At 45.1% G+C, this 13,993-nt stretch overlaps 1 protein-coding gene across 1 annotated transcript in view; it reads left to right on the top strand.

The window, feature by feature from the left end:
* Window positions 1–13,993, top strand: part of LOC310791575 (intermembrane lipid transfer protein VPS13C-like) — a gene marked incomplete at both ends in the record, with an annotated part of 95,994 nt that overhangs the window by 49,349 nt on the left and 32,652 nt on the right. The window contains one exon of the mRNA XM_083653242.1: window positions 6,792–7,027. Within this exon, the coding sequence (XP_083509368.1) occupies window positions 6,792–7,027 (236 nt within the window). The remainder of the gene's footprint in view (window positions 1–6,791; window positions 7,028–13,993) is intronic.

The following is a 13,993-nucleotide window of genomic DNA, read 5'->3' as shown; positions in this document are numbered from 1 at the left end:
GAGATTCTGGCCCGGATGACGCACTGATCGAGTGTGCCGTGTTTGGACCTGGTGTGATAGAGTCAGTGTTAAACGGGAGCCATTATGTCCGAGCTCTCACTGGAATGCTGATTGTGGAGGACGTGATCAGGTCACTCCAGTGGCAGATGTTCTGGCATCACAAGGACAAAGCTGCATATCCAGTGCTAGCGCAGGTTGAGACACTGCAAACTACACTGGCTGCAAATGAACGTTGCCCAGAGCAGTTTGAGGCCCTGAATGGACAAGTGGAGAAGATACATCAGGACTTTCTGGAGTTTGAGAAGGAGTGCGAGGCCAAGTCAGAGCTCTGCCAATTATTTGGAGTTTGGCTGCAGTTGGTGGCTGTCATCAAGAATGCTGTAGTCTCTGAGAGAGAAGGAAACTGGAATCTTCTCGTGGCTACTGTCGAGGATTCTATGCCGATCTTTGCAGAATGTGACTGCATAAACTACCTGCGTCATGGCTCATGGTACCTTGAACAAATCAAGGTGCTGGAGTTCACACATCCTGAGCTCTACCGGCGCTTCTCTATGGGTTGTTCAGGATCGCCCAGGCTGGTTCTGCGCTGTAGGAGGCGACATGAAGGTCGAGCAGACCATCCAGCGAGTGTCAAAGGGTCCTGGAGGTCACTATGTGGTAGGAGCCACACGCAGAGCCAATGCTGTAGCAGAGTTCGAGCTCTTGTTCCATGAGATTGGGTCAATTACCAATGTCCTCAACCTTCTCACCACCAACCACGCCATGAAACACACAGAATGCCATCTCCAGCATGCACTGAGCACCACTCGCCTTCTCAGATTCAATCAGAATGTGGCAAAGCTGCTGGACTTTGTGCTCGAGCGGCAGAACCCATACTCGGTGACAGTCAATGTGCCTGTGCCACTGCACAATCTGCTCACAAAGCAGGCTGTTGACCGAGAGGTTACTGCTCGCCTGCTCAACTGTCTCAAGAATGGTGAGCATGTCTACCGCTCATACAGGCGGGAGAGGTTAGTCGAGAAGACCAAGAAAATGAGCACAACCATACCAAAGAGGAAGCTGCATCAGTTCAACGAGCAACCACAGAAGACTCCAGCAACCATTCTGAAGGAGCAGAAGGAACTCACATCCAAGGAAATGGCAGAGGCACATAGGGGCATGGATATTGCTAAGGAGAGGGGCATGAACCTCAGGCAGATACTTACTCACGATGTGCTCTCAGCGTCTCCACTGTTTGATGGTGACCTTCCAGCTCATGTCAACAAGTCAAAACTCATTGGTGAGATTGAGCCTGGACTTGACCTCACCAAATGGAGTCAGAAGTCTACTCTTGCCACTCATGTTGTGGTAGACTTCATGTCTAAGATGCGGCAGATGCCTCTAGCACGATTCCCTACTCTAGGTGCTGTCATCAATGCCATCATCGCCTCAGCATTATGCCTCTGCCAAGAGTCAGAGTTCATCCATCTCGTACTTGATTCCTACATTGAGATGTCTCTAAAGGAAGGGGAGCGCATGCGGCGTGCAGACTCAACAACAGGCATCGACATCATTGGCATGAACCGAGACACACCCATCCCTCAGCAACTTGACAAGTTCTGGGCGTCTGAGGAGAACAAGCGGAATCTCCAGCTGCTAGTTCGGGATATGGTGTGCAATCGAGCCTGTGGCAATGCTACCATCATCGTCAGCTCTGTTGTCTCTGATGATGAGGTGCTTCCAGCAAAAGGGGCTGGTGGTCAAGAGTTCCCGGACCTGTTGAACTGGATCGAGGAGGCTGATGCCAGGCTGGTGGTGCATGTGGAGTGGGCTGTTCGTGTGAAACAGTGCAAGAGAGTTGTCATAGTCTCCAATGATACAGACACCTTTGCATTACTGCTACATGCATACTTCCATGCACTGGGGATGAAGGAGATCTGGCAGCAGTATGGCACTGGTGAGAAATGGCGCATGCTTCCACTGCACCAAGCGGTTTCTCAACTTGGAGCACAACTAGCCAAGACAGTGATCAAGGCACACATATTGACCGGAGATGATTGTATGAGCAAGGTGGGGACCAAACACGCAGCTATGGCCTCTGATCCAGTACAATATCTGACCAACTTTGGAGAGGCAGACACCTTGTCGGAGCAAGATATAGCACTAGCAGAGAAGTACTTGGTACGTGTCTGGGCAGGAGCCAGGTCAACTACAACTGCTGACACGTTTGACCACCTCAGGGTAGAAATCTCTAACAGTGGCAGTGCTGGAATAGATGCTCTCCCTCCTACAAGCAGTGTGATCAGAGGCCACATCAAACGAGGAGCCTTTCTGGTCCATAGTGCATGCCAACTGCTTGCGACAGCCGCCGAACGTGAGGCAAGACTAAAACCAATGGAACATGGCTGGGAGGGGCACTTTGGTACACTACTGCCGTCAAAATGTCTGAAGCCCTTACCACTGAGTCTGCTCACAACATGCAAGTGTGCAGGCAAGTGTGACACTCGACGCTGTGGCTGCTGTTCTGCTGGAGTTCTGTGCAGCATATTCTGCCATGGAAAAAAGGATAATTCATCCTGTAAAAATCTCAATAACTTGCATGCACACAATCATAAGGGTGCCCTTTGAGTAAAATTGTTATTTGATTTTGTGTTATGATTTAATTTGCATATCACATTTATTCACCCATTAAAATAAACATGATTGTTCAGAAGACAATTGAGTTATTGAAAAGTGACATTGGCTTTGATATTTCAAGGACAAGATGACCCCTAATGGTCAAAACAATATCAGAAATGAATTATAAATGTGAGAATTAGTTGAATTAGACTTCTTACTCCTGATTCTACTGCTACAAATGGCCGAGTTATGGCCAAGGGCTTCAGCATAGCAAAATGACCTTGACCATGACCTTTAAAGGTCAAAATGACCCCCAAGGGTCATAACAATATCAGAAATGAATTCCAATGACCACAATCAGTTGAAATAGAGGTATTACATGTGTATATACTCTCAAGAACAAAAAAGTTAGATTTTCATCCTGGCCGATGGCAGCCATATTTGATTTGGCCATAGCAAAATTCGTGCCACTGTGGCGGACAAGCACCTCTGTGATTTTTCATGTTTAGGGACCCATTGACTGAGTTCAAGTGAGAAATTCCCCCAACACCAAATTGCGAGCAGGTCTACAGGCCAGGTACTGGATTATAAGTACGGGAAAGAACCCTGTCAGCGCCTTAACGTTATTGGATGTGAGTTTTGTTTAGCATAATATGATTACGTTCGGTCATCTAATGGATTATTGGAACATGACAAGGAGTCATCGCCTCTTCCTCACCGCAGCTTGCCTGTCTGCATCCGCAGATGTCTGCTTGACCGCATCACTCATCCCACGCGATGTATGTTGCTTGTTTACAAGTTAACAGCTTTGTCAGTGTTATGTAACGTTTAGCCGCAACGCGCAACTATAAAGGACTTTGTCGTGGCTACGTAACGTTACATTGGCAAGCTTACCTCGTTGGCTTGATGTTGACAGAATTTGCAAAACAGCTTATCGCCACAAAACGTCCCATTCTGTGAACGCGGATTTCTATGGCCCTTGTGTTGTTTTGGTGTGTCTTCTTCTGTGGCGTTTAATTCAATTCAATTCAATGCCGTTCAAACAGCGTTTAGGTGCTTCTGGATTTGACGTATTCGTCGTGTCGCTTCATGTACCGTGAAACGAGGTACCGTGAGGGTCGTACCGTAAATTCACGGGATGAATACATGTACCGTGACACCCCTACAGCTGATTGACAGGCTGACAGCTGACATGAAGTGAAGTCTGTACTACTGTTACGACCCGGTCTAGGGTCAGGCCGCAATATAAAAGTGACACAAAAGCAAGGCTTTAAAAAGGCAAAAAAAGGCCATTTATTTGACATAATAAATATTATAGCATAGACACTGAAGGTTAGACAGATCTAGATGTTCCAGAAGCATTGACTTCAGGGATAACAATGCCAAAACTATAAAGAAACAAAGCAAACAAACAACTCACATCCCCCCCACTAGATAATCCCTACCAGAAAGTAAATAACCAAAATACATTAACTAAAGCCTAACTCCCTAACTAAAGAAACAGGAGAAAACAAAACCACAACAAAAATGGCAGTTAACCCCTACTGCTTCTCAGAAGGCCGGCACACCACAGACTCCAGCAACAACAGTAAAAGCCATAGCTAAAAGCTAACATGGTGTTGAGGAGTGAGGAGAAATGGGGGAGAATGACCACAGCACAGCATAGCCACAGCCCTCTCCCCACCATCTTGCTGAATCCAAGGAGCTTTAAAGGAAGTGAACTGCGGAGTCGACCAATCAGCAACCACCACTGGCCAATCACTGCCGATTGCCATCACCTGTTAGAAGATCCACTCACAACAAGAACTCTCACTCAGCACACATCCACACCACATGCAAACAGGGTAGAGAAACAGAATACAATACACACACGGCCTAGGGCCGTAACACCCCCCTTCCTAAAAAAAGAACATCTAACCCCAAAAGAGATGTTCTTCTCTGGACGATGCAACACATCATTAAAACAGGCTAAACACATGCTAAGGGCAACGGCAAAACAAACAAAAAATCTTCTGTCCCCTGTGTAATCGTCTTTCCCGAGTACGCTCTCCTCTGCTGGAGAACAGCAACTAACGGTGATCAGGCGCCACGTACTGCCTCGGTTTAAAGCTTGTAAAGCATTCACGGTTGGACAAAAACGAACTAAGGGCGCTTTAGGATTAAAGGTCAAGTTAAACCGTCCCCAGCACTAACACCACGGGTGCTGTCACAATGTACAGGGTCTGCGCGTTCACGATGCGCAGAGCCTGTGCATCCACACTGTGCCTTCACTACACAGTACTCTAAAGGCCAAATTTCACAAGCTGTGCGTTCACTACACAGAACTCTAGCGGACCAAATTTTATGTGCGTTCACTACACATTACACACAGAAAGACAAAATTTCAAAGCACTATCACAGCACTACAAGTGACACTTCACACACTCCTCACAGAAAAATAACCACGAAGCTAAATAACTCACCTTGCTCATTGCGCACCAAAACATTTTTCCACAGGCACTTACATAATTCTGATTGGCAGACACTGTACAGAAAGTGATGGAGGCACTCATACTCACCAGGGTAGAAGTAGCCTGAGCCAAAGGTCTTTCCAGCACCACCTCTCTCACAGATTAAAGGCGAGCCTCAGATCCTCCATCTACCCCAGCCTGTAATGGAGCCATCAGAACAGAGGACCAGAGTGGGAGCCAGAGCCTCCGCCCCTACCTCTACCTGATCAATCCCAGCCCACGGCAGGCAAAAGGCAGCCACCACTCCCTCCTCCCTACCATAACCAGACTCACTGAACAATGCTCCAGTTCCTTCTCCACAAACATGTTATCACACACAGAACTGCCAACCAAGGTTCAAAATCTTCCCAACACAAAAGAGTGCAGGGAAAAACCGGACGAGCCCCCAATTTATGTTACGACCCGGTCTAGGGTCAGGCCGCAATATAAAAGTGACACAAGAGCAAGGCTTTAAAAAGGCAAAAAAAGGCCATTTATTTGACATAATAAATATTATAGCATAGACACTGAAGGTTAGACAGATCTAGATGTTCCAGAAGCATTGACTTCAGGGATAACAATGCCAAAACTATAAAGAAACAAAGCAAACAAACAACTCACACCCCCCCCACTAGATAATCCCTACCAGAAAGTAAATAACCAAAATACATTAACTAAAGCCTAACTCCCTAACTAAAGAAACAGGAGAAAACAAAACCACAACAAAAATGGCAGTTAACCCCTACTGCTTCTCAGAAGGCCGGCACACCACAGACTCCAGCAACAACAGTAAGATTCATAGCTAAAAGCTAACATGGTGTTGAGGAGTGAGGAGAAATGGGGGAGAATGACCACAGCACAGCATAGCCACAGCCCTCTCCCCACCATCTTGCTGAATCCAAGGAGCTTTAAAGGAAGTGAACTGCGGAGTCGACCAATCAGCAGCCACCACTGGCCAATCACTGCCGATTGCCATCACCTGTTAGAAGATCCACTCACAACAAGACCTCTCACTCAGCACACATCCACACCACATGCAAACAGGGTAGAGAAACAGAATACAATACACACACGGCCTAGGGCCGTAACACTACCGGTATAGAGGTCACGTTAGGAGCACGCTGATAGGCTTAGCTTGTAAACAAATACGGTGGCTCGTAGTGGACAAACATCATGACATTGCGTAACGTTATAGCCCCCACATGTCCGTCAATTATTGTGCCTGTTGACGAGCGATTTAAACACAGCGACAGAGCGATTCCAAAGGGTTGGATCGAGCGACAGAGAGAAAAATAAATATCTCGGTGTGAACACAGCTTAACAGTTATGCACTTGTATTTTTATACTTTTAGATTTTAGATATTCAAGTCACTTTTTAATGGAAGACCCGGCGGCAATTAGAGTACAGGCGCTTATTAGAAGAATTACGGTATATATTTTTTATATATTTATATATAATATATATTTTTATTTATTTATATATATTTCTATTTTTTATATATATATATATATATGTCTGATTTTGAATGTCGCTGCATTATGTGACAAAGTAATTTCCTGCAAAGAATCAATAAAATATCTAATCAATCTGCCTGTCTGTGTGTCTGTATGTCTGTCTGTCTGTGTGTGTGTGTCTGTCTCTGTGTGTGTCTGTGTGCGTCTGTGTGTGTGTGTGCGTGTGTGTGTCTGTCTGTGTCTGTGCAGGATGAGTGTGGTCAGTTTGCGTATGACAGCCTGTCTCAGGTGCACTGGGTGTCCTTCCTGGATGGGCGTCAGCGGGTGCTGCTGTTCACGGAGGATGTTGCCGTGGTGACGAAGGCGCGGCAGGCGGAGGAGCTGGAGCAGTTCCAGCAGGAAGTCAACGTGTCGCTGCAGAACCTCGGCCTGTCGCTCATCAACAACGCCAACCGCCAAGAGATCGCCTACGTCGGCATCACCAGGTACGCACACACACACACACACACACACACACACACACACACACACATAGACACACACACACACACACACACACACACACACACACATAGACACACACACACACACACACACACACACACACACACACACACACACACACATAGACACACACACACACACACACACACACACACACACACACACACACACACACACACACATAGACACACACACACACACATAGACGCAGGGGCGGGGCCAAGAGCAACCATGGAAAATCTTCAGGGGGATCGTGATCTACAAAGCCCTGAGATGCAAGAGAGGAAAATAATTTGGCGATCCATTTTCTAAGTCTGATCTAAATAGTTTTCTCTCCTGTGTTTATGACTTGGTGAATGTTACAAAAGGGGTCTTAAAGTCGAGCTGAACCCAAGAATGACTTTTCTTTTCTTTTAGTTCAAATACCTGGGTATGCAGTGCACCTATTTAATAATGTATGCAAAACAAATCACAACAATCTAATTTCTTTAGTTTTTCACACTTTTTCACGTCAAAAGTTAGTTTTTCAAGATTTCATTGATAACAGTAATGTACAGTTTGCTGACGTCACCCAGTACTATCAAATTTCTACCCCATTTCAACCAATCATATCATGACATGCAGCTGTCAATCAAATCTTCATTTCTGGATAATTTTCTCTTCCAAATGAAGTCGAAAATGGCACCTAGTGCCTGTCATTTGGCAGAATTCCTATCCCATAAACTAACTACTAACTTGGCCAATTGTTAGAAACATGGATAAAAAACAAAAACTATAATCTCTAAGAATGCAAAGAAATGTAACTGGCTCGTTAAAACGCGCATTCCAGGGATATCGTATCGTTACAGCAGCAATAATGGCGCGCGCATCCAAGAGCTTGGTTGTCAGGGGTCGCACTTCGGAGATTCCAGGCCAACGTGCTGCACTCTCCGCTCGGCAACACGAAGGCAGCTGAGCTCCACTCCTCCCGTCACCAGGCTCTTCCCGAGGGGAGCGCCACAACACACTGAATCGCACTCGATTTGGAGGCGATTATGTGTGGTCTGCAAAAACCTTCACATGGAGGGAATTTGAAATTTTCATTTTTTGACATCTTCATAAATTAGAAACTCTCCCCTATAGAGTATATAACTTATTGAATGACTGCAATAGCTCTCAGATCAAAAGTTATTAGTATTTTAATGTTATGTGTCTAAAAGTAAAATGTGAGAAAGGCTTTAAACATTCCACATTTTATTTTCTAGAGTGGCATTCCACCAAAACAATACTTCTCCCTTTGTTTTATGAAAATAATTATTCACTGTGATGTACTAAACAGTACTACGGAGATGAAAGTAACCAAATCACTGAAAATACATTAAAAACAAATTTTCAACCGTCTTTTGCTCATTGCCAACAAGGTGCAGCAGCAACATGTTTCTGCAGACCACCACACATATGATTGACCATGATTAGAATTTAAGAACAAGGAAAGAAAGAATCATCAAAAAATCAAGTTTATTTACAGGAAATAGCCACCTCCCACTTAGAAAATGTCACAGCATTTGTAACAAATGTAACAATGGCTGTTAAGATACATAGAAAGAAAGCCAACGTCTTGAAGAATGTCATGCTGTAAAAAAATGAAAATCTGAAAAAACGAATGTATCAATATTATGTACAATATTTACATACTCAAGTAGAAAAACAAAAAAACTTTTTCAAGTAATATCTTAGCATCACATTGAATGTAAAGCTTGTTTTTCGGGTGCCTCCGGCTCCTATTCACTTCTGCACAATTACAGTATAATGGAAGGTGTTTGCACATCACACACCTAGTCATTTTCACACACACATCCAACTTGCTTCTTATAGCAAGTGCATTATAGCAGCTACGCCTTAAAACATGGGTCAAGACATCTGGACAACACATCTCACTGGCTTCCCCCTCATGTTCGTTGTTGTCTGGTCTGACATCTGACGTGTGTAAACAGCCTACATGTTTGTTGTTGTCTGGTCTGACATCTGACGTGTGTAAACAGCCTACATGTTTGTTGTTGTCTGGTCTGACATCTGACGTGTGTAAACAGCCTACATGTTTGTTGTTGTCTGGTCTGACATCTGACGTGTGTAAACAGCCTACATGTTTGTTGTTGTCTGGTCTGACATCTGACGTGTGTAAACAGTCTACATGTTCGTTGTTGTCTGGTCTGACATCTGACGTGTGTAAACAGTCTACATGTTCGTTGTTGTCTGACATCTGACGTGTGTAAACAGCTACAAAATGGACATAATAGCATCCCGGATAGCTTGGTGAGACGGTTGATGTTCACCATAGTAAGCAACACTGTGAGGAGCAGGGAGGTCTGGATGCTCAGTGTTCCACTCTGGTAAGAAGTGCTCCTTATGGATCTCACAGATGTTGTGTAGAATACAACAGGCGACCACAACATCCGACACAAAGGAGGTAGAAATGTCATTCCGCTTGGCCAGGCACCTCCAGCGACCTTTGAGACGTCCAAATGCACTTTCTACCACCGTCATCGCCGAGCCCAGCTTGAAGTTGAAGGCTTTCTGCTGCTCAGTGAGTAGGTGGTCGCGTGTGAAGCCCGTCATCAGCCACTTCCTGATGGGGTACGCTGTGTCTCCGATTAGATGCACAGGGACTTCCACTCCGTTAACAGTGATGGATTTCTGTGGAGAGAGCAACGCAGATGTGTAAATACGTGTAGCAGTACACACACAGTTAGTTTTCTCAGAAAGGTGTCAGGTGTGTCAGCTCTGTTAAATACATGTAGCAGTACACACACAGTTAGTTTTCTCAGAAAGGTGTCAGGTGTGTCAGCTCTGTTAAATACATGTAGCAGTAAACACACAGTTAATTTTGTCAGAAAGGTGTCAGGTGTGTCAGCTCTGTTAAATACGTGTAGCAGTAAACACACAGTTTTGTCAGAAAGGTGTCGGGTGTGTCAGCTCTGTTAAATACGTGTAGCAGTAGTAAACACACAGTTTTGTCAGAAAGGTGTCAGGTGTGTCAGCTCTGTTAAATACGTGTAGCAGTAAACACACAGTTAGTTTTGTCAGAAAGGTGTCAGGTGTGTCAGCTCTGTTAAATACGTGTAGCAGTAAACACACAGTTAGTTTTCTCAGAAAGGTGTCAGGTGTGTCAGCTCTGTTAAAGACGTGTAGCAGTAAACACAGTTAGTTTTCTCAGAAAGGTGTCAGGTGTGTCAGCTCTGTTAAATACGTGTAGCAGTAAACACACAGTTAGTTTTGTCAGAAAGGTGTCAGGTGTGTCAGCTCTGTTAAATACGTGTAGCAGTAAACACACAGTTAGTTTTGTCAGAAAGGTGTAAGGTGTGTCAGCTCTGTTAAATACGTGTAGCAGTAGTAAACACACAGTTTTCTCAGAAAGGTGTCAGGTGTGTCAGCTCTGTTAAAGACGTGTAGCAGTAAACACACAGTTAGTTTTGTCAGAAAGGTGTCAGGTGTGTCAGCTCTGTTAAATACGTGTAGCAGTAAACACAGTTTTGTCAGAAAGGTGCCACAGTATCACTGTGATTGCACCCTGTATGATTATTACATGTGAAAAGTGACGACAAGATGACTTGAGGCTCAAAACGTTGTCTTAGTCTTAAGAAGTAAAGCATTATTTGGAGCATAAGTGTGTGCGGGTTCCATGATTACATGTGACTAATGATTTTTTTTTGGCCATTCTGCCTTCATTTGATAGGACAGTATGTGCTAGACAGTGACAGACAAGAAGGAAGGTAGGGAGGGAGAGAGAGAGGAGAGGACAGAACATGCAGCAAATGACTGCAGGTTGGATTTGAACCCGGGTCGGCTGCGTGAAGGACTAAGCTTAGATGGCACACGTTATACCAGGTGATGCCCAACATGTGAAATTAAATTACGACATTTGGCAGACGCTTTTATCCAAAGCGACTTACAATAACACATTTTTGTCAGCAATAGAGCAATTAACTATGCAACACAATCTATGACAACTACAACTTCGGAAGGAATAGTGGTAAAGTTTAAGTTATTTTATTTTTTTTAGAGAGAGAGAGAGAGAGAGAGAGAGAGAAAGAAGTTAGTTTTAAGAATGGAATAAATTGATTGATCTACAGATATGACTGTAAAATGGAGTACATATGTATTTACCTCACGTGGGAAGAGGTACCCGTCTTGCTCCTCAGCCTTCCTGTAGATGGGCGAGTTGGAAAACACCTCAGCAGCATGAGAGCGACCAGGCCAACCTACAAACACATGTGTGAAGCTGGAGAGACAAAATGACAAGACGTGTACAGATCATTCATCACAATCAGAAACTAGCTTGGTGTAGTTGGTGCACAAGTTACATATATACCATCTTATCTATGCTCCTGCATTCATTTACAAGAAAATAGTTCTTATCAGCTTAGGTCTCAAAACTGCAGCCTGCTGACTGCACCTAAGACAAGGACTGAGTTTGGCAAGAAAGCTTTCCAGGTGTCTGCCCCTCTGGCCTGGAATGAACTCCAACGCTCACTAAACCTCCAGGTGCTCATAGTCCCTATAACGCTCACTAAAGCTCCAGGTGCTCATAGTCCCTATAACGCTCACTAAACCTCCAGGTGCTCATAGTCCCTATGAGTATTTTTAAAACCAGGGTAAAAAATATGGAGGAAGCTGAAATCCAGGTCTGCAAATGTTTTGATCCATAATGAACTTGTATACAACCCTGTTGCTGAGTAAATGGATGTGTATTTTCTTACGTTTTAGATGTTTTTGTTTCTATTGTTTATGTTCAAATGTGTCTGTAACGTTATGCTGCCTTCTTGGCCAGGTCTCTCTTGAAAAAGATATTTTCAATCTCAATGAGACTAACCTGGTTAAATAAAGGTAAAAAAATTATATATATATATACACACACACATATATATATATACATAATATATAAATAGACTACACAATACGTACAAATACATTTACAACTTAATACAATATATAAACAGTATTAAAGTGTGACAAAGTACAAAGTTAGCAAGGCCAACTTGTTGATTTTTGTTTTAGCACAAATGCCCTGCTCCTTACCAGCATCTGTGGTCAACAACAGCTTGTAGGACAATGGAGTGCCACCCATTGTGATTGTAGTAGGCCGGTGCGTCGACATTGGGGGTGGGGATGGGGATGTGTGTGCCGCCGATGGCACCGGCACACTGTGGGTACCCCTGGCCCCGGCTGGCAAATGCGTCCACCGTCTCCTGAAGACGAGCGCCACTCGGCAGGTCAACAAAGCGTTTATAGAGCAGCGTCTTCAGCGCTCTGGTAACCTGGCGCACCAACACGCACACCGTGGCGACACCGACACCAAAGATACAACTAATGGAGCGGTATTCACACGGGGTAGCGTACCACCACAACGCCACGGCGAGTCGCAGCCGAGGCTCCAGAGGCTGCCGCCAGTTTGTCGTCCTGCGCGTCAGGTGTGGCCCGACGAGTTCCGAGATGAAGCCGAAGGTGTCCCGCGACATACGGAAGTGACTCCGCCACTCGTCGTCGTTGAAATTGTTGAGGACGTTGGACCAGAACACGGGCCCGTGTGGTCTCTCTCTCCTCCACATGCGTCTCTCCGAGATCAGTCCGCACTGTGCGAGGAGAAGCAAACGTCTCCGCCTGCGGCTCCTGAGCCTGGCGCGCCTCGCCTCCTCGAAGCGCTCCCGGCTCCTCTTCAGGTCCTCCTCGAACCTCGCCTCGATCTGCTCCCACGAATCCGCCATTGTTCCCATCATGTGGAAGAGGAGCGTCAGCAACTTCGCTCGCATTTGCAGAACATGAACGGCTACCAAAAGCACAGCAGCCATGTCTGGCGGCGACTCCGGCGCCATGTTGTTGTTGTTGTTTTGGGAAGCTGCGCGGCGCGCTTGTTACACGTCACACTAGACGTGCACGCTGTTGTCTTTTTAACCTCGGTTCACGGCACGCCTCCTTTCCTTCTTTTAACGTCGGTTCACGGCACGCCTCCTTTCCTTCTGGTTTGTTGTGTACAAAAAGGACAGAGGGCTCCTAATGGCGGACCTTCTTCACACCAGTATCATGTGTTCTCAGTGCAAAAAGGGCTCCTCTTTCTCTCTGTGTTGGAGAGACCGCATGTTCTCTCTCCATGCAGCAGCCTGCTGCATGAATACTGACTGTGTGTGTGTGTGTGTGTGTGTGTGTGTGTGTGTGTGTGTGTGTGTGTGTGTGTGTGTGTGTGTGTGTGTGTGAGGAGGGGAGTTGGGGAATTTGAGTCATGTGATCAAAGGGGGAGGAGGAGGAAGTGTGAATTGGATCCTTTGAGGGCTGCGATATTTTTTTCCCATGATGAAAAAAAAGGCATGACCCGCCCCTCTCTGCCTCTGATTGGCCTAGCGTCAAATGTTCATCCAATCACATTCGCTTAGCTATCCTGCATCTCTTTCTACAGTCTGTGGTGAGACATCAATGGGTGAGACTCAGTGGATCAGACAGACAGCAGTTTTGCCTGCTAGCTTGAATGAAAGACGCCATGTGTGTTTATGTTGTTAATATAGTCTGGCCCTGTGGTTTATAACACTGCTGCTACTCTTGGCAGTGCAGGTATGTAGCCTATAGGGACATCTAAAAAAAAGATGAAAGACTCATGAGAATGATCAAGGCTGATATAAGAACAGGGTCACTGCATTACATTGAACTTTAATTCAGCTCATTGTAACACAAGTGACATGTATTTGAATTGAAATATAAATCAGAAGAAACAAGGTGATGACATTTAGAATGAAAATAAATAATACACATTCAAGTAGGCTATTGATCTCACACATAACCTTTTGATTCTATGCTGCCATCTGCCATCTCATGCTTGTTGATTTAATGGTTGTTTTGCACCTGCTGCTCACTTTATGAACAAATAATGCTTAGTGACTGAATTAAATATATTAGGCTTGTTTGAGATGACTTCTGACTCA

This window comes from Poromitra crassiceps, assembly GCF_964638095.1.
Source record: "Poromitra crassiceps genome assembly, chromosome: 16".
Lineage (NCBI taxonomy): Eukaryota > Metazoa > Chordata > Actinopteri > Beryciformes > Melamphaidae > Poromitra > Poromitra crassiceps.
The sequence above is the reverse complement of the archived record's forward strand: the minus strand, read 5'-3'. Positions and strand labels throughout refer to the sequence as shown.